The sequence below is a fragment of the Lipophrys pholis genome (genome assembly GCF_963383615.2).
Source record: "Lipophrys pholis genome assembly, chromosome: 3".
Taxonomy (NCBI): Eukaryota; Metazoa; Chordata; class Actinopteri; order Blenniiformes; family Blenniidae; genus Lipophrys; species Lipophrys pholis.
In genome coordinates this window covers 18,725,967-18,750,933 of record NC_137627.1, presented here as the reverse complement: position 1 = coordinate 18,750,933, position 24,967 = coordinate 18,725,967, and the positions used below count along the sequence as shown (strand labels likewise).

The window sequence follows — 24,967 nt, the reverse complement described above, 5'->3', positions numbered from 1 at the left end:
CAAGTTGTCCCCACGTGTGTTTTGGTTGATTTACAAACGGCATGTTCTTGTACATCTACGTGTTTTCTTTTTTTGTACTTTGATGTTTTTTAGTACTGCGTTCTATAGGGAACTTTTTTTAATCTGTTTAGTCTGATGTCTCATCCTGCACTCGCAGGTTTTCACTAATTCTGCATCCAACAGAAATTACATGTGGAACTCAACATGTATCTCCTTGACACTAAACGCAGCGGCCAATTGGATAACGGCTCAAACCGACGGGCGCTGGTGTCGCGTATGCTGTATGTCAGCTGAAATCTAATCTGGAACAAGCACCCTCTTGTTTTTGAAGGAGAAAGAAATTAAATTATATGGAAATGACCTAAGTCTCCAGCATCGTTTCACAGGTCTCAGCAGGAGTTTGGAGAGTTTCATGAATCACCATGCTGGACAAAAGCTAAATTGTAATGACCAACAATATAAATCCAGGAAGTGCAAACAGTCATCTTATTTTTATTGAGAATAATTTAGCTACAAAAAAAACCACACATGTAACATCTGTACATCAAAATGTAACAATTTGATATTAAAACAAAGCTTGTCTGCTGTCAAACTAATTTATGAAAATTTAAGGCGAGTCGAGTAACGTTTCTTGAGACGAACAGCAGGAGAGTTAAGCAGAATGGAGCTTCTCTCAGACTTAGATTTAAATAATATTTTGCTTATAATTTATTCAAAATTTCCCTGCTGTTACATTTTGCCAAGCAATCTTCAAAAAAGCAGGAGAGAGCTGTTTTTTCATGCAAGTATTAATGTTGTTATGAGAGGAAAAAGAGGGAACAGTACAAAGTCACTTTTTTTTCCCTTTGGTCCTGTTTTCTTTCACTCTGATCCATTCCCCATTATGTCAATGACAATGCCATAAAAACGCTGAACTTGAAAGTTTCCGGCCAATGAGCTAAAGTCCTTAATCAGCAATGGATGGTGACAATATCAGAGAAAGATATTTCTGAGTACTCATAACTTTCCCTGGATAATTCTTTCACGACGATATGATCTGCGTGTAATATTTGCCCTCAAAAGCCGCGGTCCCACCGCGCAGTATGTGCCGGGCCGGGGCGGGTTTTCGTGCATCCCAAAAGTTGTGGATGTTACCGAAAGACCACCCCTCTATTGAGGTATCTAGCAAAATGGAACGGTTCTCAAAAGGAGCCGTCTACTTTTTTTCAAACCCTGCAGCTTAAACAGTGACGTGGCTGATTTATGGATTGTTTACTAAGCTTCATTAGTCCGTAAATCATCGTACATACGCCGCTTTGCGCACACTGGTCGGTGAGATTCAGGAGGCGCTGGGCGCTTGCGGTTCAGAGTGAACTGCACCCCGCCCCGGTACGTACTGTGCAGTGGAACCGAGGGTAAACAAAACCTAACAGCAGTTCACTGCTGTTTGAGGAAGAGAGCCGCTCCCGTCTGTATCCACTGGCTGGGATTTGCTCCACAGGGGAGGGAGATGTGTGTGACCACCTTCACTCTCTCCGAGCTGGTGTAAAGAGGCAGCCAGATACTCTCCTCGGATGTCGCGGAGCCAGCAGCCGAACTCTGCAATCAAATGTCGACGTACAGTTATGCAGATTGGGAAAAAAACTGTGTTGATTTTCTAATGATGGAGTCGCTTTCTGCGCATGTTTATTTTAGTTACTGTGTGCAAAATGATTGCCTTTTTTGTTTTAACAGGCTATTTTCCTTCTAAACATACATGCATACCTGTGTCACCCAGGCCATAAAACACGGCGGGACGGCAGACACACTGGCTGAATCGTGTTGGTTCTCACGAAGATGGACGCCGTCAAAACTGCAGCCCTCTAACTGGAGACCTCCGACCTACAGGTTGAAAAAAAGAAACTGCATTAGTGGAGACAAAAAATTAAAACCAGAGGAACTGAGTAACACTTTGGGCATTTGTTTTTTAAGGAAATGTTGTAATAAACAAAGAGGGGACATGCCAGGACAAATTTGGAAAAAGGTTTGGAAATCTCAAAATGTGAATGCTGTGAATGCAACTGTCACATGGGACATTTGCTTTAATGGAAATGGTAGAAGCCGCATGCCACACGCTGAATTCAGCAGAACTCACTTCAGTAACCATGAACCAGTACGTAAAGAGTCAAACTCCTTCACACCAACACATGGGTGTAGAGACACGACTTCTTTTCTTTGTAAAAAAAAAAACAAACCCCAACAACAAACAAACTTCAAATTACAATACCAGATAATGCATCACTCTTATCCGTGAGCCCTGAGTTCAACCTTGTAAACATTTGCTCTTGGAGAAATGGCAGAAGCTATATACGACATAATGACGGTACATGGATTCACCAGATCCTACTGGACGAAACCAAAAAGTCTGCACATTGTTACAAACACAGGGACAGTAAGGGGATATAAATCCTTTCTGTAGACAAATACAACTGTGACAACTATACAGAGTGACAATGGAGTGCTTTCTGTAGCCTTGTCGTCGCAGTCGGCAGTGTGTCAGGCTCATAATCTGAAGTGTCAGTCTCTGCCACGTACTGTACAGTCAGATACTACTGCGTCTCTTTCTGAACAACAACTGTGACAACTAAAAAGATTTTCAACTGAGTGACATTCAAAGCCAAGTTTACGCTGAGTCAGTCTTATAATCTGAACACACTAAACTATAGAAAATGGCAGAAGCTGGATGCCGCAGACTGTCATCAAGTCAGCAGATAAGCTTTGACATTCTGGAAACTATAAGACCTCGGGGGGTGTGTGGTGGTCCCAGACATTTAAATCTAACTCCAGCTCCCGTTGCCAGAAACTTGGCATAGGACACAGACTTTGGATCGATACTAAGCTAAATCTGTTTTGATATTTTTATGCAACGTTTAAGTATTCTGCCGAATTACATTTAAACTACTTTGTTGGCAACACTGAATGGAATTGAACCAGTTGTTCAATTCTAAATGGAGAAAAGTATAAATGAGGAGTGCCAGTCTGTAACTGAGGGGATACAGTAAATATAAAAAAAATAAAAAATGAGACGCATATTGCCGCCACCTCATGAACAAGCCTGCTCTGAGCATAGATCATTAAAGAGACACAGAGTGTGTTGTGTCATTGAATTCAGTCCAGTGACTCAGGGACTTTGCTGAGTAGGCTAGACAACAGAGGGATCTTTGGCATCAGATCAGACATAAAGAGGCAACTGCTAAATCTCCGTGATCTGGGAAAGAACAAGTGTGTGTGCGTGTGTGTGTGTGTGTGTGTGTGTGTGTGTGAATGTAAAAGGGCTCACAACAGTTATCCCCATTCTTTTCACTGTCAGACGTCTGAGAATTTCCTTTCTCTCGCTGCAGCTGCAGCCTCTTCTCAAACACACACACCCGTTCCTTTTCTCTTTGTGTCAGTTAACGTAGGCCCTGTTTACATGACAATGTTTTCAAGTGAAAATGCACAACTTTTTGCTGCATTTTGGGTGCTAGGAGCCACTGAAATTGCAACTTTTTGAAAACGGTAGTTTCCAGAGTGTCACTACTCAGGGTCCATGTTCTCCTGGGACTTGGTAGTTTTGTAGTCGAGCATAATAAACAAAACAATCAACAGCACCAACTCATGGCCTGGCCTGCTCACTACATCGTTTTCAGACGTCAATTTCAGAACGTTGTAAATGTGAAATTTTTCTGAAACAAAAATGATGTGTTTTCACCTGGACTGTTGTGTAAACGTGGTCTAAGAGCGAATTCCCTCCAGTTTGTACTGGAATTCAACTGTTGCCACAACTTATTCAAGCTGAAGACAACAAAGGGATATCACTCTTAACTCAGAGAATGAAAAGAAAATAATTGAATACAGGAAATATGTGTTTCAAATTTGGTTGTTTTAAGCAGTTTTAGCCAAAATAAGTAAGCACACAAGTCCTGGGACGGCTGCTGTTAAAGGAAGCACTTTCGTGAAGCAAAACTGCGTGTTTATCGCATGTTATTCTCTCTTGCAGCTCCCGCTGTCTCATCTACATCTATAATCTACTTTTCATTCTTCAATTTAATTCAGGACCATGTGACAGTTCACCATGTGTGTCCATGATCTGTACATCATTGGGTTGTTTACTACCTTGACTTGCAGCTTGGCCTGTGCAATTGGACTCTTCCACGAAGACATGAACACCAAGCTATCCATGGAGCATCCCATTGTCCTACAACCACATGAACATTATGTTAACAACAACACATTAACTCTTCCTATTTCACAAATGTACTGGGCTACAGTGTTACCTGGCAGTCTCCTGTCTCAAAGCATTGAGGAAGGTATCAGGGTGGAAGAGCTCAGATAAATCCAGGATGTCCGACAGCAGAGCCTGTCTGCCTGCACGCTCCACCCAGCTCTGTAGAAACAGGCACAATGAGAGAAACAGGGGAAGATTCATGTACCTAAATCTTAGCAAATAACAAATAAATGCATAAATTGTACATAAACAGTTATAAACAGGGATCAGGAAAAATATTGAGAGGTTAATTTACAGAAATGGAAACATATGACAAAAGAGGTTCAAAGTGTGTAAGCTGATGATCGACGTGTTCAATCGGTGATTGCATGACTTTTTGCAAACCGTACAAATCACAAAGACTTGTACTGTAGTTCACAATCTAAATTTCAAATCCATCTCACTTTTGAATTTCTGTCAGTTATCATGTGTCGCCGAGACCTGGGCGCAAAAAGGAAAAGCAAAGTGTAAAGCCGATAGAATGTGTCTCATTGAGGCATGTTTAGGTGAACACACAGTTACATGTATTTAGCGTCTGTGATTCATGCAAAAAAAAACACTAACAGATGACACATGCTTAACACCAGATATACAGACTCAGGCAAAACATGGTGTGGCTGAAGCTGTGTGGCTGCAGACAGACCCCTTTAAGCCTTACCCAACATGGGGATCTGGCTGCTTTACTCAGCTGCATCTACTTTGATCAGGTAAGCAGCCTCTCTCTCTACGTCAGTGCAAAAACTATTCAGCTCAGCTCACCCCTATAATATCTCACATCGCTACCCTAATTCTCCGTTTGAAGGTTTTATTTTTCTACTTAGCTGGAGAGCGTCACAACTGATGTCACTGCTCTTTGTACACCGAGCAAATCTATGTAGATTTAAATGTGAACGGCTGCAGTTGTGAGTTTTGTACCGGAGAAAAGTCACGTAAGATCACAGTCTGGCCTCTATTTTGCATTTCTTTATCGAACAGGTAATCGGCTCTTAAATCGACATAGAAGCCAGTCGACCCTGAGGTCAGCCGCAGAGAAACTGTTGACAAGCAGAGACTGAGTCAGATCAGCAGATCCAATCTCTTACATAAACGCATCCCTTTTCAGCATCAGCATACGCTGGTTTTAGACTAATGAGAAGGAGCATTATATCGAGAAACATATGCAAACATGTAAAATATACACAACGTCATAGATTCACATTTGCAAGGAAGTGCACATGTGCAAACATTGTGAGGCAGATGTACATCGAGATCTGTGAGGTATGATGAAACAACTCAATAGCATTTATTATGATATGTATTTTTTCCTGATGCTTCCTCCGAAGATTGAAGATCATCCTTTGTGCAGCATGAAGAAACCAGAGTTTTAATTTGTCAACCTTTGAATACTTTCTTTAGAGCCTTTCATTCACAATTCGCATCTCCACAGATGTGAATGTATCCTAGCATTTATAGGATTTCCAGTTTGTAAGCAGCATTAAAACTCAACCAAATACATCCTGAGTCTGTGGCCCATGTATTTGTATCTTTCTTAAGAGCGTTTATGTACGTATGGGACATTCTCTATCTATTGACAACTGATGATGCAAAAAAAAACACCAACAAACCTCAAAACACCAAACAAAAAATGAAATGAGCAGATCATACCATCAGTGGTTGGATGGGACAGCATGCTGTGAACAGGTAAACCTACAGCACCATCTTCAGTGCGGTCGTAGCTCAATGGGTTAATTAACTTTGGCTTTTGTGCATTTTTTTGGATGCTTGTATAACTGGAATAAACTAACATGAATCTGGCAGATTTAATAATGTGATGAAACGAGATAAACGCTCAATGACAAGGTGTCTAAAACCGACTCTGTGGTGGCGTGACACATTCACTGCCATAGGCACCCCCCCCACGGACTTCTTTTTATTGGGGGAGAGGTGGGGTGGGGGTGGGGCAAATGATTCATGTTCTCACGATTACGCGATTACTTCCCCAGCGGACCAGAAAAAAATATTGTCCTTTAAAATGTCTTTTAAAATCAAAGCAAAAACAGAGCTGTCACCTTTCAGACATCCAGGGTGAAGCTCGAGCTATTAACCGAAAACACAACATACACACTTTGTGTGGTGAAATGCTGGATTCTTCCTGATTTCTTTCAGATGGAACATTTCCACCCACTCTATCTTCAACTCTCTCAAGCTTTCCTGCCCCTGGCTGCAAACTCTGTTGTGTTATGGGAAAAAAATAAGGTTAAAGCTTGTCGTCATTATCAACCTGAATTTTAACGAGATTCAATATCAAGACGTCTGCACCACACAGTTCCACGAAACATTTTCAAGTCGTTATATTAACAAAGTGAGCCGGTGTGTGCTGATCATGTGCACACGCGAGCGTTTGAATGTTTTCAAGGTCATCCTGTGTGCCTGGATGCATCGCGGCGTGTTTAGCTTTTTATTCTTCTGCAGCTCTGTACAGCTACAGCAGCAGCAGCAGCAGCAGCAGCAGACCACTCTGCCTTTATTAGGCTGATTAGGTAATAGAACACAGACACTTTGCAAACAGAGATATCGCTCAGTGTTGATGGGCCAAAATAGACAGTTAAGGGCAGTGGAGCCTCAAGATAGACACACATAAAGACAGATGAAGTACAGGTAGACAGGGAGCGTACCTGATTAAAAGAAAGTGTGAGGCAGGCATCCGCACGCACACAAACGCACACTCACTCACACTCGCAAACAGATGGGTAGGCAGGCAGGCCAGCAGACAGACAGACAGACAGACAGAGGCAGGGAGGCTCGCCCACATGGCTAATGAAATGCGCTCGCACAGATATACAGACAGAAATAAATAATTTCTGAACGTGTGAGTGTATGTGTGCCTTCTAGTCTGCCAGAGCATATTGAGGTAGGCGTACAGTCAGACACAGTTGAGAGGAGATGGAGAGTAGGTTTTTTTTTTGGTTTTTTTTCTGGCATCAACCTCAGGCTGACACTTCCCAGAACCTCTAGCTTTTATATTATAATCCCCTTTTATTTATGAAGCACTTTTGAAAACAATGTCAGAACATTTCTGGCTTGGTTCTGATCAATACTTTGCCAGGATCCCTCAGTGAGCCACAACTTTGAAGTTCTACGAGCCCAGCTGAAGCACTGCACCTCCTCCCCATAAATCCCTGCGTGTTCACCACTGCAAGGAGAAGGTTCCTGTGGACGGTGGTGGCAAACCAATTTTCCAGAGGGGCCACATGAAAAATAAGACTACTGTGGAGGGTTGAGACATAAGCTGACTTCGGTTTCACTCAATTAGAAAATTAGCAACAACAAAAAAAAAAAAGCAGTTTGTGTCATGATTTCTATTTTATTCTTTTGTTCTCAGGCTTTTCCAGTCTTTGTCTAATCGTGATTACATTTTGAGTTCAGTAAATAAAGACTATATTTTTTCATTAACCTTGGTTTGTTTGTTTTACTGTGAACCACCAGATTTGTGAGTTAACGTTTGTTTGCTCTGCTAGCCAAGGTGTGAGATACCATATAGCAACCAATTGTGTAATAATGGCCAATAATGTGAACATTTTGATAACGGGCCAATATTGCAAGCATGAGGTATGGCCAAGAAGAACCATGCATGTGGCCCCCAGGCCTTATGATACTCAGGTCTGTTGTAGACTTCATGTGTCAGATAGATTTAATTAGATCCATCACTTATTTTGCTGATGAGAAAATTTTTATTTACTTAATGTTTTTCTGTAAAAGTGCCTTGAGATGTTGTAATTGGCACTAAGTTAATTGAAATACAAAATAAGTGCATTGTGTTCTATATGTAGACATAAAGTATTGTTAGTGCTACACGACACATTAAACAAAGACAGGAAAACACCTCACAGTATTAAAGAAAAAAACTAAACATTCACTCCATTACAAATCCATGAACACAACTAAAAAACTCTTCTAAGAAAAATGTATATAGTCTACAGTATACTACAAAAAAGAGCAACCCACATTAACACTATTTTTTAAAAAGTGTAAATTAACCAAATGTCTGGACATGGTGAAATTATAAATGATCAATAGCAATGTATAAGGCCTGTTGTCACCTCAATCGAATCAATCCCTCAATCCACAAAATTGCTCATCATAAATAAACAAATAAACTTTCATTCTAATATCTACTCTTTTCTGTCAAAAAAACTGCTGCACCTTTCCTCCTCTGTCCAGCTCGACCTGCAGGTGTCCTTCATCAGGCCTTAAATGACCTTAATTGCAGGCAGCAGCTCAGACAAAGGCCAAAGACAAACCATTAACCAATCAAATCATCCCTTCTCTATGCTTTCTGCAAACCAATATTACCAATCAAGAACAAACATAGTCTGTCCCATTATTTCATCTTCCATCAATTCTTACCAAAAACACATTTTTTCATTCATTCTTTCATTCATGTGTATTCATTGTGTGTCACTGAGGGGAAAAAAAAAAGACCTAATTGCTCAGTGTATATCAATGTTTATCACAGTGTGTTACCTGTATGGCGAGAGCCCGTGTTACCACAGCTCGGAGGTACTGCAATGGCTCCTCTGGTCCCTCCCATTTATTCTGCCATGTTAATGGACACTGAATGAAAACAGAACCGAGAAAACAGTTATTTAAGAGATAAAACCAGGTCAGAAATCAAGACAAATGCAAGCAAAACCAAGAATGTGACGCAAAGCTGTGTCATTTTCTGCAGTGAAGATATTTGTAATCGTTGATTGATGTGCTTCAGGCAGGCTGCTGAGTGGTAGACTCAATCTGCTTCTCTGTGCTCATCGAACAAAGTTATTCAGCCAGAAAGCTGCAGCCTTAAGGACTGTGGTGAATTCTCTAATGTTCCCCTTATGAGTCTGTATGATTATTTAAAAAAAAGCTGTTACAATCATACAGTCATTATCGGGGAGAACATTTAGTGGGGGGACAACCCAAACTTTTAATTTAACTGCTTAAATTCAATCGTTCAATGTAATTGAATTTCCATTACCTCAATGGTTTGGCTAAACGCCCATTGTTTCTCTGTATATTCTGTATATTTATTGATTTTATGATAGTTGGAATATTTAGAGAGGCTTAATTTATACTCTCAGCTGTGTTTTGTTAATTGATCAGAAAATAGATTTGTATGTTCTTTTAAATCCATATAATAAAACAAGTTATTCAGTTGTTCCACAGAGATGACAGAAGTAAATATTTAGAAAAGAAATCCTCATATCTATTATGCGTATATAGAGAAACAGTTGTGTGTTTCATTTGTTACAAACATTTTTGAAGATAAAACTTTTTCTGAGCAGTTTTTTTTGTTTATGTTTTTCCCTAAATTGAACTCTGACGATAAAATGAATGAATTCAGTCTGTACGAGCATGCTCATTACTACATCTGGCACTGAAAGGCTCGCACTGATATCAGAAATTGTTTTAACCTTTAATCATTTACACAAGACCCCCATGTCTTGATATTAATCATCTTTCGAACTGACTCAAGTCGTTGGTGACATTTCTTTTTATTTTGTAGCACTGCTGGCCACACTTTTCTGATGGGAAGCTTGGGTAGTTTCCAAGAATGCAATTATTTTTTACTGCACAGCTGAGGAGAGAGGGGCAGTGGGGCTGATCTCCTCAGAGCTGTGCTTGCCACACGCTTCACAATATTACAACCCGAATGGTCCATTCTCTAAATACATAAATCACAGAACTACCTCATTCACTTTCTCACCGTAGTCGAAATTGGGCTGATCAGTAATTGCTGGTCATGAGAGAAACTGGAACTCATAAGGACACTTAACCCATCACCTGCGAGTTGTACATGCTTAACCGTGTAGGGCAGTGGTATTAAGTGGTCAAACTACATATATAATTTCATGTCACTAAGTGTTTTATCACTACTAAATTGCATTAAAGAGAAAGCCGTACTTCCAGACACCCTTTTCTGAACACAAGTTTAGCCAAAATATTATACCTGATCTGATGGAGTTGTTTTTCATTAAATGTAAATTATGTGTCATCCTTGGAATTTCTTTCTTCTTTTTTTTTCCAATTATTCCCAGTGACCCCGAGGGGGATTCTGCACGTACGTGGGTCTTGTCAAGTCGGGGTGATTTTCATCAATGCAGGTGGGGCTATCAAAAGTGTCTTGAAGTCTGGTCCAGGCGTGATGGGGCTTCGCGGACCGACACCACCCCAAGCCACGGGTCGCAGAACGTGACGCCCATACACCCAAAGGACCGCAGAGAATGGCCGGAGACCCGGAGGCAGAGCGACCTCCGACGCCCACCTAGAGAGGGTAAGGCAGGGGTGCTGCCCCCCACTCCAAGCACCACCCACACCCCAGCCCTCACAACCCCAACAATGAGAACGGAAGAGATTCTGCTTCCAGCAGATAGTTTTCATGTAAACAAGGTCTAAAGAACGCAAAACTCTCGCCTGAAAACTCCCACAATATCCCTCATGGTATTCAAATAATAACATGCAAAACTCATGTAAAATTAAAATGTGAGCGATTTAGCATGCTTTATGCAGGATCAGTTCAGCTCGCTGCAACCCAAGGTCAGAGTGCACTAAACAATGAATGGTTGGAGAATTACAGAGTAATGGATACTGCTGAATAAATATTGAATACTGTTATTATAATAATAACAATATTATGACAACTATGCTGCTTTGCTATTGGAATCAGAATTCTATGGAGTCCCATAAAATTATTATCATGACACACAAACATCGAGCAGGGTCAACAAAGTGGTTCATGTAAATTCACTAACGAGAAAAAGCAATCTCCATGGAGACTGCTGAAAAGATAAGGTTGTTAAAATTATATTTTTGTATTTGGGCCACTTCAGTCTGGTTTGTTTCTGTTCGTCTTCTTTTCTTCTGTACGGGAGCTTTGCTAACAGACACAGAAATATGACAAACTGGGGTCACAAAGTCTCAGGGTGTTTGATGATTCATTTAGGACAAGTGGGTGTGGGTTGAGTTTTGTTGCAAAGCAAAATGTGCAACAGCATCATCAGAAATGACAGCTGTTGGTGTTTTTGCATAGTTTAGTAACTCATTTTAAACTCTTGGGAATATGTATTTATTACACTATAATTTAGGTCTGTACGATGCCCTTTAGAGACACAAATCATATGGCAAGAGACCGTTTCCTTGAGTCATGCTGAAAGAAATATATCACAAGCCAAGGTAGGAGCTTTGCTGCCCTTTAAAACAGAATACATCTGCTTGAATAATAAGCAACCCATTAAATTGAATTTTGATTATGCAAAACACAACCCACAAGAATATTTTAACAATATGCCACAGGGGAAGAAAAACTGGGTAAGAAGCTGTGCTCACTACTTTGGTTCATAGGAAACTTCGCTTAGGGGGTTTCATACAATGACCAGTTAGTGATAATGTACTACAAGGTGCCATGGTAAGTAAGTAAGTAAATTCTATTTGTTTAGCGCTTTTCACAGACATGGAGTCACAAAGTGCTTCAAAGTAAAAACAGATAAGAGGAAATCAGTTAATATCATCGGCTGCCTATTTTAAGGGAGACATCATGGCAAGTCATTGTAACTTGTGTCATAGACTTGGCTGGGGGAGGTGCACGGTCCTTCTTAACACAGCTGACCATGAGGGTAAGGTTTATACTTTACTGAAAAACATAAAAACCTATAAAGCCTTGAAACTGGATTCATCAACAGAAAGGTTATAGAGTGTCAATAAAACCTACAATGAAAGACGTTCTGATTGCCAACAGTATATATCAACTATCTACATATCAATATCTGCAAAAATCTGTTACATGCCGAAATTTGCAATCCCAAATTCAAAAAAAAAAATAAGGGTTCACCATCACTCAGTCCTTTTGTCAGCAGCATCAACTCTCTCCCAAACAACATCGCCAAACGAGTAGCAAGCATTCTGGGTCACTTGTTGAGCAAGACCTCCCACAATCATAACTCCATAGATATTGTAGACGAGGTCTGAGGCTTAAAACTAAACACAAATTAGAATCTGCTATCCCTTGGCGTGCCCTCGCATTTCAACTGCATTCCCACTAAAGAAGCAGTATAAGCTCTAAGATGGAAGTTCTGCCATGATAACACTCTTCCTGACAGAACCAACCTCAGTCCAGATTAGATTTGTCAATTACTTAAACCCTGTCTTAACACTACCTAAATGTTTGGATGGTAAATCTTACAGACAGAAGGAGGGAGTCAGAAGTAAATGCATATAAAAGCACAACTCTAAGTCACTGGTACAGGCATGTGGATGACTCCTGGGTAAAGTCAAAACCCATGACTTGCAAGTTTCTAATCAATGTCTCAACTCAAATTCCTTAGTGAAATTGTCAACAAAAGAACAGCAACCTCCAGACCGAGTAACAACACGGTGGGCGAGGAGGGAAAATAAAACAAATGTAGCAGCATTGTAATTCGATGTGTCAGGCGTATCTGAGAAACTTAGACGGATCTTCAATAAACATCACATCCTGGTGTCTTTAAAACCCAGTAACACGCTCGGGCAGAAACAGATAAATCTCGAGGCATGCACACCACAGTCTAAGAAAAGCAACTTGGTGTTCGCCATACAGTACAGCCAACAGAGCAATAACCTTCATATTGGTGAAACTAAATAACCCTTGAACAAATGCATGGCCCAACACAGAAGAGCTAACTGATCAGGTCCAAACTCAACTCTCTATTAATGTCTCAAAGGGTACTCACAGTCCTTTGAAGACAGAAAGGTAAATAAGACAGATCATTTGAGAGAGGCATAAAAGAAGCCATCTCTCTGAAAAGGGGAAAAACCTTTTCTTAACAGTGCAGGAGGTTTATGCTATAATCTCTCCCAAATTTCCAACATCGTTCTTTCTTCAAACAAACAATAGTTCAGCTTTAAAGGGTCATGATCAATTACAAGTGACCTTGTTTGAACCTCACGTGACTCCAACAACTGCAACGAACGTTTGTCAAAACACAATACAGTATCAACCAGCTACATCCTGGGTCCAATGATCCATTGACACAAGAAACCCGAGGCCATCGAAATATGAAAACCATGGGTGACAAACCTAAATAGTTTAAATACCTGAGCTCCCAATCGTTGAGTTCGACTGACCGGCTTCAAGGGAACAGCAAGAACAGATGAAACCACTTTGATAAAGGCTGAAACCTCTTCCAACACATCTGGACCAAGTCCAGTTGACCTGATTCAAATGCTTTGAGATGGACTTGGCTTGTTTTCACACTGGATGCCACACCAATGCTTGTTTCAGTGTGAGACTGATGTAAGGTGAGCAGCACAATGAGACCGTGGTTAGAGCTCCAGTGACTGTATCCTTAGTTCAAGTCTGGTTGGGAGATTTTTGAGTGGAATTTGCATGTTCTCCCTGACAAAAGGATTTTTTCCCCCCTTACAATCCAAAACTATGTGTTTGAGGGGAATCTGTTGTGGGTGAGTCATGTTTTGACCTAAGGACTTCCAGGAACCGCTTCAGCTGCTGTGGCCAGGAATCTTATGAAGGGTGGATTTATTCTTTAAAAAGAAAAGAAAAAGATGAGCGCGTAAGAGTGAGGTGAGGTGGTTGGGAAAGCAATGAGGATAAGACTCGCTGATTAATATGAAAAGAGAGGAGAAAAGGAAAGCAATGAAGAGGGAATCATGCCTATGGCTTCTCTCGGGGGATTACAAACAGAGGAAGAGAAAGGTTGACTGCAAGTGTCTTCTTGTGCCCTTTGTCCTTTTTGTCCTCAACGGAGCCTGGGGCTATAGAAGGATACATACTGTGTTTATTGGGTGTCTACATGTCAACTTTATATACTGCGTGTGGTGCTGCCCTTGTGGCTTCAAGGACACCGTAGTTTGAGAGAATTGTATATTTTATGGGACAATAAATCAAGGAGCCTGCAAGTGCAGAAGAACAGATTTTTCATTTAAAATATGTTTCAAACACATTTTATGGAAGGAGAGCACATGAAGTCGTATGAAAGAAAATGACACCATAGCATCATACTCATCATTTTACAAACTCTCTGGAAGTCGGCGTCTTTTCCTTTGCTCACTGTTCCCACAGTTCTTACCTCTTGATTGAGTAAGGCCGTCGCCAGTTTCTGGACATCTGGAGTTAAAAGTTGGGTTCCTCTGATGACCTTGCTCAATGCAGCGAGGGATTGGTGGATGCCCTGTGACAAAAATACAGTTTACATACAGAAACATAGAGCAAAGTTTGCATACATGTAATTGGAGTCTCCTGTGACATGTTGTCATTTTGCTGCTGTGATCTCGCTCATAATGAGGGACAGGCCCTGGGGCAGGTGGGTGTAGAAGATGTCATTTGATTGCAGTACCTTCCATAAATCGTGAAAATGAGAATTTTCTGAATTAATGAAAATACTCACTGATAAAGCAGTGACTGCAAGGAACCCATAATTCAGCACTGTCGGAACATTTTATTCAGTGAGAGTGCTTCTATAGTCCTTACATGATCAAACTGTTCATCGAGACCCATTGGCGTCACATGCTGACACATTCTTTCCATTTAAACTTCATCTCATACATCTTTATGTCAAAGACCGTGGAGCATGTTAATGGTTAAAAGAATACCAGTTTCAAACTAATTGACAAACCTGCACCATGCGAATGGCGTTGTACTGTTCCAGAGCGATGAATGACAAGACCGGAGACCTTTGGCCTTCGGTCGGCGGGTCCACCTTCTGATGGATCAGGTTAGAGCCCTGGTGGAGAGTACGAGCGGAGCAAGACAACATGACATATTAGTATATAAATGAGAGAGAAAGGGTTGATATGAAAACACTTTTGATATGTTCTAATTTCTATCTTTATATTGTTTCCAAGTGTGTTGTATTATGATGAACGAGAAGCAGTCCTGTTTTTTTTCACTGACACTTCCAGCATACAGTGTTATCCAGTGGTGAAAAATGTAATTAAAGTATTAAGTGCCTTTTTGTTTTTTTTTGAAGAAATACTTCAATTCATCACAAATGTCGGTCTACTGTTCTGAAGAAGTATATACATAAAACAATAATCTTCCATAAGTCAATTATTCAATCAGTCAATAATTATCAGAATAAGCTTCACGTCAAGAGTGAAAAACGGTAACCCCACACTTTTTTTTCCTTCACGATAGTGCTTTAGTACACTTGGTGAGTCTTTTTGTCTCTTACATGCCGCAAATCAAGGGAACAGTGTTTACCTTAGAAACATGAGATATACTCTAACTGCACCAAGTGTTTACAAAATGAGGAATCAAATGTGCACAAGTGCTGTTTTTGTGTCCCGCTGCACACGTCCTACGCTGCACCTCCACATAAATTTAGCTTTCGCTGCATCTACTCAGCAGCAAACCGAGACCAAAATTGAGGGAAGCATTGTCAGACTGTGGGAAGGAGGAGTGTAGACAATGAAGAGTGAGAGATAAATGAGATGGAAACTAAAAAAAATTAAAAATCTAGTAGGATGGGATTCAGCTCCACCACGGCTCTGCTATTGTCTCTATACAAAAATGAAACTGAACAGCCAAGTAAACATTCATAGTTCTCCAACTTCTCTACAGGCGACATAAAGATTTGTCATAATAAATACAGATCATCACACACTCACTGTCACCCTCTGTCTCTCACACGCACGCACGCACGCACGCACGCACGCACGCACAACACAAAATCCTGGGCACACTCCTTTTGACCAAAACAAAACATCTTGTACACACAAAGTCAGAGGAAAATAATGAGACCGCGTCAGCAGATTCACACTCACACATTCATTGACAAAGGTACACCAAAAACAGTCCTAATTATTATTATTACTGGATTGTTATCCACTGAAACTGATCTTGTGATAAAGCAGCTGGAACAAACATAGTCAAAAATTCTCCCGTGTCGTACAGAACAGCTCTGCCTGCATAAGAGTGTAGATACAGTTACATGTTTTCTGAGGAAACATATGACAATTGCTGAATTCTGTCCAGCATCTACACAACTCTGTTTTCAATCGAGACTTTTGAAAATGATGTTGATCTTGGTTCCAGTGTGAAATATTGAAAGTGTTGAATTTTCTCAGTTAGAAAAAGACCTTTGTAAACACTGATGCCAATAACCAATATTTGAACCATGATATCGTACCATCCAGTCTCATCATTCATTGGAGACATACAGATTCCTAATTCTTATGTCCTATTACATTGAGGCCATTCTCGAAAACAATTAAGGATGTCAGCATTGGCGACCTGGGGTTAATTGAACATATATGCTGATTGTACTTCCTCAGTAATGAATCTTTTGAATGCATAAGAATAGAACTCTATATGAAAAAGAAAAATAATGTAATTGTAAGCTGCGTCTATAGAACACCAGGTTCTAATTTAGAAATCGTTAGGGATTGGGTTGAGGAAACATGTACAATTTCAAATGAGAAGTTTTATTTTTCTAATCTGTGGGGATTTTAAAATCGATCTGCTGAACCCAATAGTCTTTGTGATTTTTAAAAATTAAGTCATCAACTACAGACAACAACATGGACACAGCTGGAACTGTGCTGGAATGGTTGTCAGGACAGAGGGATTTAGTTTAGAGAGAGAGAGAGAGAGAGAGAGAGAGAGAGAGAGAGAGAGAGAGAGAGCAGTGAGGAGAACATGGCAAAAAGAGGAGGAGAATGCTGCAAATGAAAAAAATTAGAAGGCAACCATGTGTGATTTACTGCAAGAGAGTGAAAAGAAGAGTGGCAGAGTGAGAGGAAAGGACAGGAATATGGTAGCTAAATTATTTAATGTAGAGGTAAATGTCCTTTAATTTGAAAAGGTGCCGGTCTCCAAGCAACAGCGGGGAGCAGTGCCGTCCGCCTAGGCAAGCTAGTTGCCATTACACCAAATGTGATGGCCCCTGGCTAGCCCACAAATTTCCAATTATCTCTCGAAGCTATTAATTTGGACTAGTTGCTGCTGCACGGGCATTGGAAAAATGCTGCGTGATTGGGATCTTCAAAAAAAAAAGCTTACACTATTGAAACCAAAAGGCCTTGTGGTTTCCAAAGATGGGAAGTGAGGGCTGTGACGAATTCAGCAGCAGGATTTTAGCTCGGACTTCAAATCTACAACCTTGAACTTTTCAATACTGTTATTGTGAAGGAAGATGAAATAACAAAAGCAACTGACCTGGTTAAGTTTCTTCCATAAGTTGAGGATCGGTGAAAGTCCATTCGACCAAAGCTCCCTGTCAAACTTCGAACCTGTTGCTACCGAGCGGCTGAGTACTCTCAGTTGTGAAATCACCTGTGGGAGTAAAAAGAAAGAAACAAAACACACAAACTATTCAACCCAATGAGTACATGTTGAATACATGATGAATACATGTCACTTAATTAGAATTTGTGTGCGAGAAAACAACAACAAAAACAACCCTGCATTGTGATGACAATACTAAAAAGCAGGTTGATGTAAGTAATTGGAAAAACGATTGTACAAAATTGTATTAGTGAACAGGTTGAAAGCACAAAACCATTAGTGTAATAACAGTGGCAGATTATAAGACCTAAAGTATATGAAAGTAAAAATTCCTAACAAGCATGAAGAAATTAATAACGTGACAAAAAGTAGTAAATCCAACTGAGGTCGAAGCTTTGTGAGGGAGGCACATCTGACATCCCCTGACATATAAGTATGTTATATCAAGTCATAACAAAATGCATCACTGAAGTGACAAAATGTTTGCATTTCAAGAAATGCCATCCCAATTTCTTGAGTAACAGCGAACGCTGATTCATGTCCTACAGAGCTGCAAGTGGAAAAAGGCCAAACCCCAAACACCTCGCTAACAACTCCTTACACAGCTAATCAAGCGTGCTTAGCCTCGGGCTTTGAATCCAGGATAGTACTTTTATCTCTACAACGTGTGTGTGTGTGTGTGTGTGTGTGTGTGTGTGTGTGTGTGTGTGTGTGTGTGTGTGTGTGTGTGTGTGGTGTGTGTGTGTGTGTGTGTGTGTGTGTGTGTGTGTGTGTGTGTGTGTGTGTGTGTGTGTGTGTGTGTGTGTGTGTGTGTGTGTGTGTGTGTGTGTGTGTGCGTGTTTCTATCCATCCGTGTATTGTAAAGAAGGCAGAGTCTGATAAATGGCTTTCATTTGGTCCAGCAGAACTCTTTACCAGCACCTGCTTTATCTATCCTGCTCAGGAGGGAGAGAGAGTGTATATATGCATGTGTGCGTGTGTAGATGGGTGTTTTGGTATATTGACGAAACAGAGGGAGAGGAAACGGGGGGGGCTCTTAATCTGGGCTCTTAACGGACATTGATAAAAATGTTGGCACCTGAGGATGGAGATTTTAAAAATATCTGTTCGTTCAGATATGTCAAATATATTAAAACTCCCCTTATCGTAACCAATAGCCATGTGAACCCTGCAGTTACTGACATAAACCAGCTGGGACAGAAAAAACGTAACTCGACAAAATAAATGGGCGGAAGTTAAGTTTTAATTGAGGGCTATGACTTTAGCTAGGGCTTTTACTTAATTCAGTGTAATCCACTATCGAGAATCATTGTTAATCAAGGCCCTTATTTCTCAGGGTTCTAGAGACACAACTAAAACTACAACTTTGTGGAGAAGACCAAGCCCACATTCTATTTCATCTAGTTATTGAGTATAATGGCTTTCTAACTGACACAAAAGAAGATGTTATTTATTCAGGCAAGAAACTGAAAGATTGAAAAACACGTACTGAGCTTTTGCATTATATATACTTAAAGAACATTATGCACATATTCAACACGCCCAATGTTATGTTTGTAAACCCAAGGGGTCTCCCCGTAGCCATTTAGGACTATTCTGACTCATGCAGGGTCATTTGCACTAAGCTTAGGCATTTATTTTAAATGGGAACCTCCAAAACCACAGACAGTCCCTTGGGCTCTGATCAGTGAAGTGTGTGTGTGGTTGAACGCCTACAGACAGTGACAACGGTCCAGTGGGAAAAGAGAGGGCATAAATTAAGGGGAAAGAGGGAGAGAAAGAGAGCGTGCATGAAAGTGACAGTGACAAATGACAGCAGGAGGGGAGACAGTGACATATGGGGCAGATAGGTAGAGAAAGACACACACACACACACACACACACACACACACACACACACACACACACACACACACACACACACACACACACACACTGAATTAAGACTATGCTGGTGAATCCAATGATCAGCGGAGCAAACTGACAATATGAATCAAATTAATTGTTCGACTGTGCACACAAACCTTAATGGTTCCTAGTGATTACAATGAATTTGATGGAGATAATTACTCAGACGCAAATAGACATAAACCATATTAAAACAATTTCAGTCACTCTGTGCTGTTATTCCTTTCATTAAATTATTAGTCTGTTTCCAAGAACAGATGTCATGAATTTCTGTTATTGAAAACAGGGATAATTTGTTCTTTAAGCAAGCGTGAATGGGACTAAATAAAAACTTTGTTAATATCATTTTTGTCAGTCAACCAGTGTCTGTAGGTTTGCTGGGCTAACATTTCCACTGTCATCAAGAGCCGAACATATTTTGATAAAAGTCCTCTTACTATTTATATCAATATTTTTTCTTGCATTGTCTTGACTGGCTGAAAGGTGTTTTTACAGTTTTACTAACTGAATGAAAAGAACACTGAAGTTTAATGTTTAAATTACTTGACACACCATGGGAGCAACCAAGTTTGAGCATGCGTACACTGCAAATATACCTGTTGTGCTTGACACAGCTATATTGTGTCTTTTTGTATTTTGTGGGTTTCCATTGCTCACATCAATTCTTCTTGTTGCCATGTGCTTCAACCGAGAATGATGAAAACTGTTCATGAATTTTAATAGCAGCTCACTCGCATGCACACACACAGTCAAAAAAAGGCCAAGGTTGGATAAAAAAAATCCCCACACCCATTCAGCAATATCACAAGCAGTATAACTTTGGGGCCTGATGTTGGTGAGTTTGTGAGATGGGCACAACATGCCGTCTCTCCTCAGAATGAGTGGAGTCCTCTCCAGTGTTTGTGGGCTTTCATAAAGTTTTATTTAGTTTCTTAAGTAATCAGTAAGTAATTGTGTCTTTTGTAGCGTCCCAGAAAAACCCGTGTGTGGCACGTGATGTCCTGACTGAATCTAGGAAGGTTGTAGATTCACTCCAAAAAGTTGATATCGTTAAAACTAAATCAAAAACTCACCTTTTCATTCTTGAAGTATACATGTAGTTTATACAGTTATGTAGTGCTTTGTGATTATACATTTGACAGGTTTATCGCTTGCCGATATATATTTCTACTGTATCTTCTCACTATAATATTCATCATGGTTCTTCATAATAATTTCAGTTCAAATTTAGATTCGATTTATCTTCAAATTTTTTACAATTTGACAAACATTTTTAATATATTTTTACGAGGAGTGAGTGTGTTGTAGGTAGTTGCGATGATCAGCTCTCTCCATCAGGAATAAAAAGAGATTTGGTGTCAATGTGGATTTATATATTTTGCAGTGAGTTGCATCACAATCTGCAGTGACCATCACACATAGTACACATATTTGCACTGCGATGCAACTTTAACTGCTTATGGACACCAACATTTGCTCATGCTGAATCCTAAGTAGTTTAACACATTGACAATCAGGGTCCTCCTCTTTATTGTAGGGCTGAAACAGCAAAGCCTTCATGAGGAAAAATGTAAAACGTTCAGGTTTTTAAATATTGTTTAACTCTTCATTGGGCAAGTCCCCACATTTAGTAAGCTATGCATTTCTTCTTTCAACCTGATATTCACTTAATGCATGTGTCCATCTTCAATACTGCTTTATTCTACTCAAGGTTCCGGCGCACCGAAGCCTATTACATGTAACTAAGGGAAAAACCACGGTACAGACTGGACAGGTCGCCAGTCCATCACAGGGAGACAGACAAGCACGTACACAATGAAAAGCTGTGGGCAATGTAGGATGACTAATTAACCTAACATGCATTCTCTGAGAAGAAACTCGAGCACCTGAAGAAAACCCACATACACATAACAAGCAAACTAGACACAAAAAGGCCTGGACAGACTGCCACCTCCCTATGAGACAAGAGCACTTTCCATAACACCACCGGGCAGCCCCAGTCACGTAACATGTAAGACTAAATTATTATGCCAAATGCTGCACTTATGTATTGCTCTGGGAAAGTGTCTTTTGAATTTTGATTTTGATGCATTCAACTTGAAAATTAGTCTCTCTCTCTCTCTCTCTCTCTCTCTCTCTCTCTCTCTCTCTCTCTCTCTCTCTCTCTCTCTCTCAGATTTGTGTACTATGTCATGTAACAGTCTACTGGTTTGACAATAAAGAAGCCCTAATATTAAGGTTTATTTTTTTAAATGAAGCAAATGCATATCTTGCCTTATGCACATTTGTGTAAATAGCACATCAGTGTTTGTTTTATACTGCCTTAATAGTAATCATATATTCTTAGATACTCTCCAGGGTTGTATTATGTCAATGGCTGAATGTGAAAGTTAAAGTGAAGTAAAGGATATTTCAAAGTCAGGGTAAGGGTAAGTGTCATCCTTCAATAGTAATGAATGCACAATTTTGATGTGTGTGTGTGTGTGTGTGTGTGTGTGTGTGTGTGTGTGTGTGTGTGTGTGTGTGTGTGTGTGTGTGTGCGCACCTGGGCGCTGACGATTCTTTGGGAGGATCTCTCTATGTTGGCAGGTAGACCAAAGAATGCCGGCCTGTCGTCCTCTGGGAGATTCTCTATCACGCTGCGGTAGTCCTGACAAATACAAACACACACAGGAAGTAACCACACGTGCAAATAAGGAGAGAAAAAAAGACCGTGCAGCCTTTTCAAATTTTAAAGCCTTTCTAACAATACAGCTTTGCCTGTCTAAGTAGCATGTGCTACCAAATAAAAGCTACAATCTTGAAGCTTGACTGCAGGGTGTAGGGAGAGAAATGTGTAGTTAAGAAGATTTGATGCGGCTCAATGCTATCCAACAATATGGGAATCGCTCAAGGTGTACCTTAAAAGCGTTAAAACTGAAACTCATCTTCTGCTTACAGCCCAATGTTAAATTGTACACACAAACCATAAACACAACCCAAAGTAATAACGAACCAAAACCAATTGTTTTGTCTTGTGGGTAAGTGATGGCATTTATTTGGGGCTACTTTACCCAGCAACCTATAATGAAGCTAACACAACAAAATTTAATGGAACAATACAGACCCAAACTGCAAATAGGAAATCTACTCATGCTTTGAAGCATTAATTCACTACCTTTTCTCTGGATTGTTTTTCCTTTGTGCTAATGCACCTGGGTCTATTAAGGGAGCCACGCCAACAAAAAGTTTCCACTTAAGCTTTTAAGTTGCAAAACAAAGCACAGTGCTTCCTGTTTAACATTCCTCAGTAGAATCAATTAATGTCTTAAACATCTAAATGAGGTATGGCCGTAGTGCTTCACACAGCATCTATAACGTCATCTACAATATTGTGCTTGCCAAAACAGCCATGCTCATGAATCAAGCTAAAAGCCTACCATTATGGAGCAAGAGTTTGGGAGGCTGATTTGAGGTGGAAAGAACCGGGTTCCTCCTCTACTCCTGTTTTGTCCGGCTGGATGAGAGGACGAGAGCAGGCGTGCAGAGAAGAACTGCTCCAGATAAGAGCGTAAGATGCGGAGGTCGGAGGGGTTGTCGATTCGTCCGCCGTAGATGGCGCTCTCCAGCAGACCGTGGACAAACTCCCACTGGAACTGTTTACCACCTTGAAGATGCCAAGACAAATTGTATCAAATGAGCCATAGGCACGGCAAGTTAGTGCACAAAGGCTGTTGTGTTCAGGCTATGTTCTTCCATGAACAGTGGTGGGCTGGTTACCAGCAACTAGTACGTCTATACAGTTCCTGCTTACTTATTCAGAATATAATGGAGTGCCTTTACTTTACTAAAAGGGGTTATATTGTACAGCTGTTCAACACTTTCACATGGTCTCGTTGGTCCAAAAATGTTGTATTCAAAGTTTATTGCCCCAAATCCAGCTTTTCCTTGAGTTTCATCCATTTGAATATTGGATGATCTGAGCTGCATTCAGAATCTGCTGTGTCTGTCTGAGCTGGACTGGCTCCGCCCACACATGCCCATCTTGGGAAGAGGAGGAAGTACTTCCTCTTGTGGTGCCATGTGCCAGAGCAGAGCTGCCTAATTGTGTGTGTGTGTGTGTGGGGGGGGGTGGGGGGGGGTGGGGTGGGGGGGGGGGGGGGGTGGAGGGCCTACCGTTGATAGTGATGGATTATTCCCAACACTGGACACTAGTTATGTAAACACACTAATAAACTGTTTAAATTGAGATTAAAGTTCTGTAACTGATGTAGTGATCTGTTATACCTTCAAACAGCCGGTCAATGATCTCAAATCCAGCCCGGAGGTCCGACATAGAAAACTCATAGAACTTGGTCCAACCCTAGATAAAGCATACAGGTGGGGGGGATCAAACACAATAAAGTTATATAATCAGCACAACATGTCAAGTTCATACGGATTCTTCTTTGATCGTAAAAGTAAGTAACTGATTTCCAACACCTCAAAACAGACACTGAAGTAGAGATCTGATGCACCATCACTCTCATTCCTCCTTCTCATTTCCTTCTACTCTTATAACTTTGCATTTTCTTATAAGTTCTTATAGCTCTCATGTATAGGGCGATTGTCTTTAACAACATTTCAGACAGTTAAAATAAGTTCAGCTCACTCATATGATTTCACTTTCACAAAAGTTATACTTTTCAGATACAAATTTGTATGATTAAAATCATAATACTTGCAGATGGGAAAATAGGTTGAATAAATGAAAGTTGAGGCGACCTTTTTAATATTCAGTCCTGTGCAAACATTTTAGTTAGGGGCTTTAGTGAATAAAAATTCAACGTGAATGAACAGAAAAAGAATCAATATTTGTGGCAGCCACTGTTAAATCCTTTTTGTGCATTTATTGAAGGAAGTTGGTTAAATCATCCAGAACTAACCACCGATCAGGTGATTTAAATCCCTTAGTCTCTGTATGTAACAACAGACAGACCGAGTGATGATGAGATCAAGGGTCTGTGGCTGGACAGTTTGCCAGCTCTGCAGCTCATGCCACAAATGGAGGTTCTTTACAATTGGGGCACTATTTCAAGTGGGAACAAACGTTCAGGGAAGCATTGTCACAACAAGAAATATGTTACAGAACGCTAATTTCTTCTGTATGTAGCTTTTTATGACACCAGCTGTGTGTTTGTGGTGACTGTTTGCTACTGCAGCATGAATTATCCACCAATCAAATTCCGCCATTATGATATTATATAAGTATAACGATTCACTCTCTATAATTAAATTTTTTTGTTGTTTGGCCGGTCATGAGATTTTCAAATGTTTCAGAAGAGACCACTCGATGCCATTGTCTTACATGGGATGCTGTGAGTGCACCACTGAAAAAACCTTTATAACAACTAACAGAGCAAGCAATATCCTGCCCAAAAGATTAAGCTACAAAGAGAAACTTAAAATAAAAAAAACCTGTGTCTGAAACACCTGAGAGACTTGAGTTGAGAAAACAAGGAACAGCAAAAGCATGATGGCCACAACAGGAGGAACAAACGGTGGTAATATATGGGTTTTCAAACAGACACAAGAAGCAA

General features: G+C 40.4%; 1 protein-coding gene across 1 annotated transcript in view; it reads right to left on the bottom strand.

Annotated features, from left to right (window-relative positions):
- Window positions 1-466: 466 nt before the first annotated feature.
- The window catches only part of dync2h1 (dynein cytoplasmic 2 heavy chain 1), a 101,753-nt gene continuing 77,252 nt past the window's right edge, over window positions 467-24,967 (bottom strand). Inside the window, 11 exon segments of the mRNA XM_080460502.1 lie at window positions 467-1,578; window positions 1,744-1,860; window positions 4,114-4,195; window positions 4,275-4,384; window positions 8,768-8,857; window positions 14,344-14,445; window positions 14,890-14,997; window positions 17,433-17,549; window positions 21,955-22,059; window positions 22,829-23,055; window positions 23,676-23,751. Of these exon segments, the coding sequence (XP_080316628.1) occupies window positions 1,417-1,578; window positions 1,744-1,860; window positions 4,114-4,195; window positions 4,275-4,384; window positions 8,768-8,857; window positions 14,344-14,445; window positions 14,890-14,997; window positions 17,433-17,549; window positions 21,955-22,059; window positions 22,829-23,055; window positions 23,676-23,751 (1,296 nt within the window). The 3' untranslated portion in view covers window positions 467-1,416.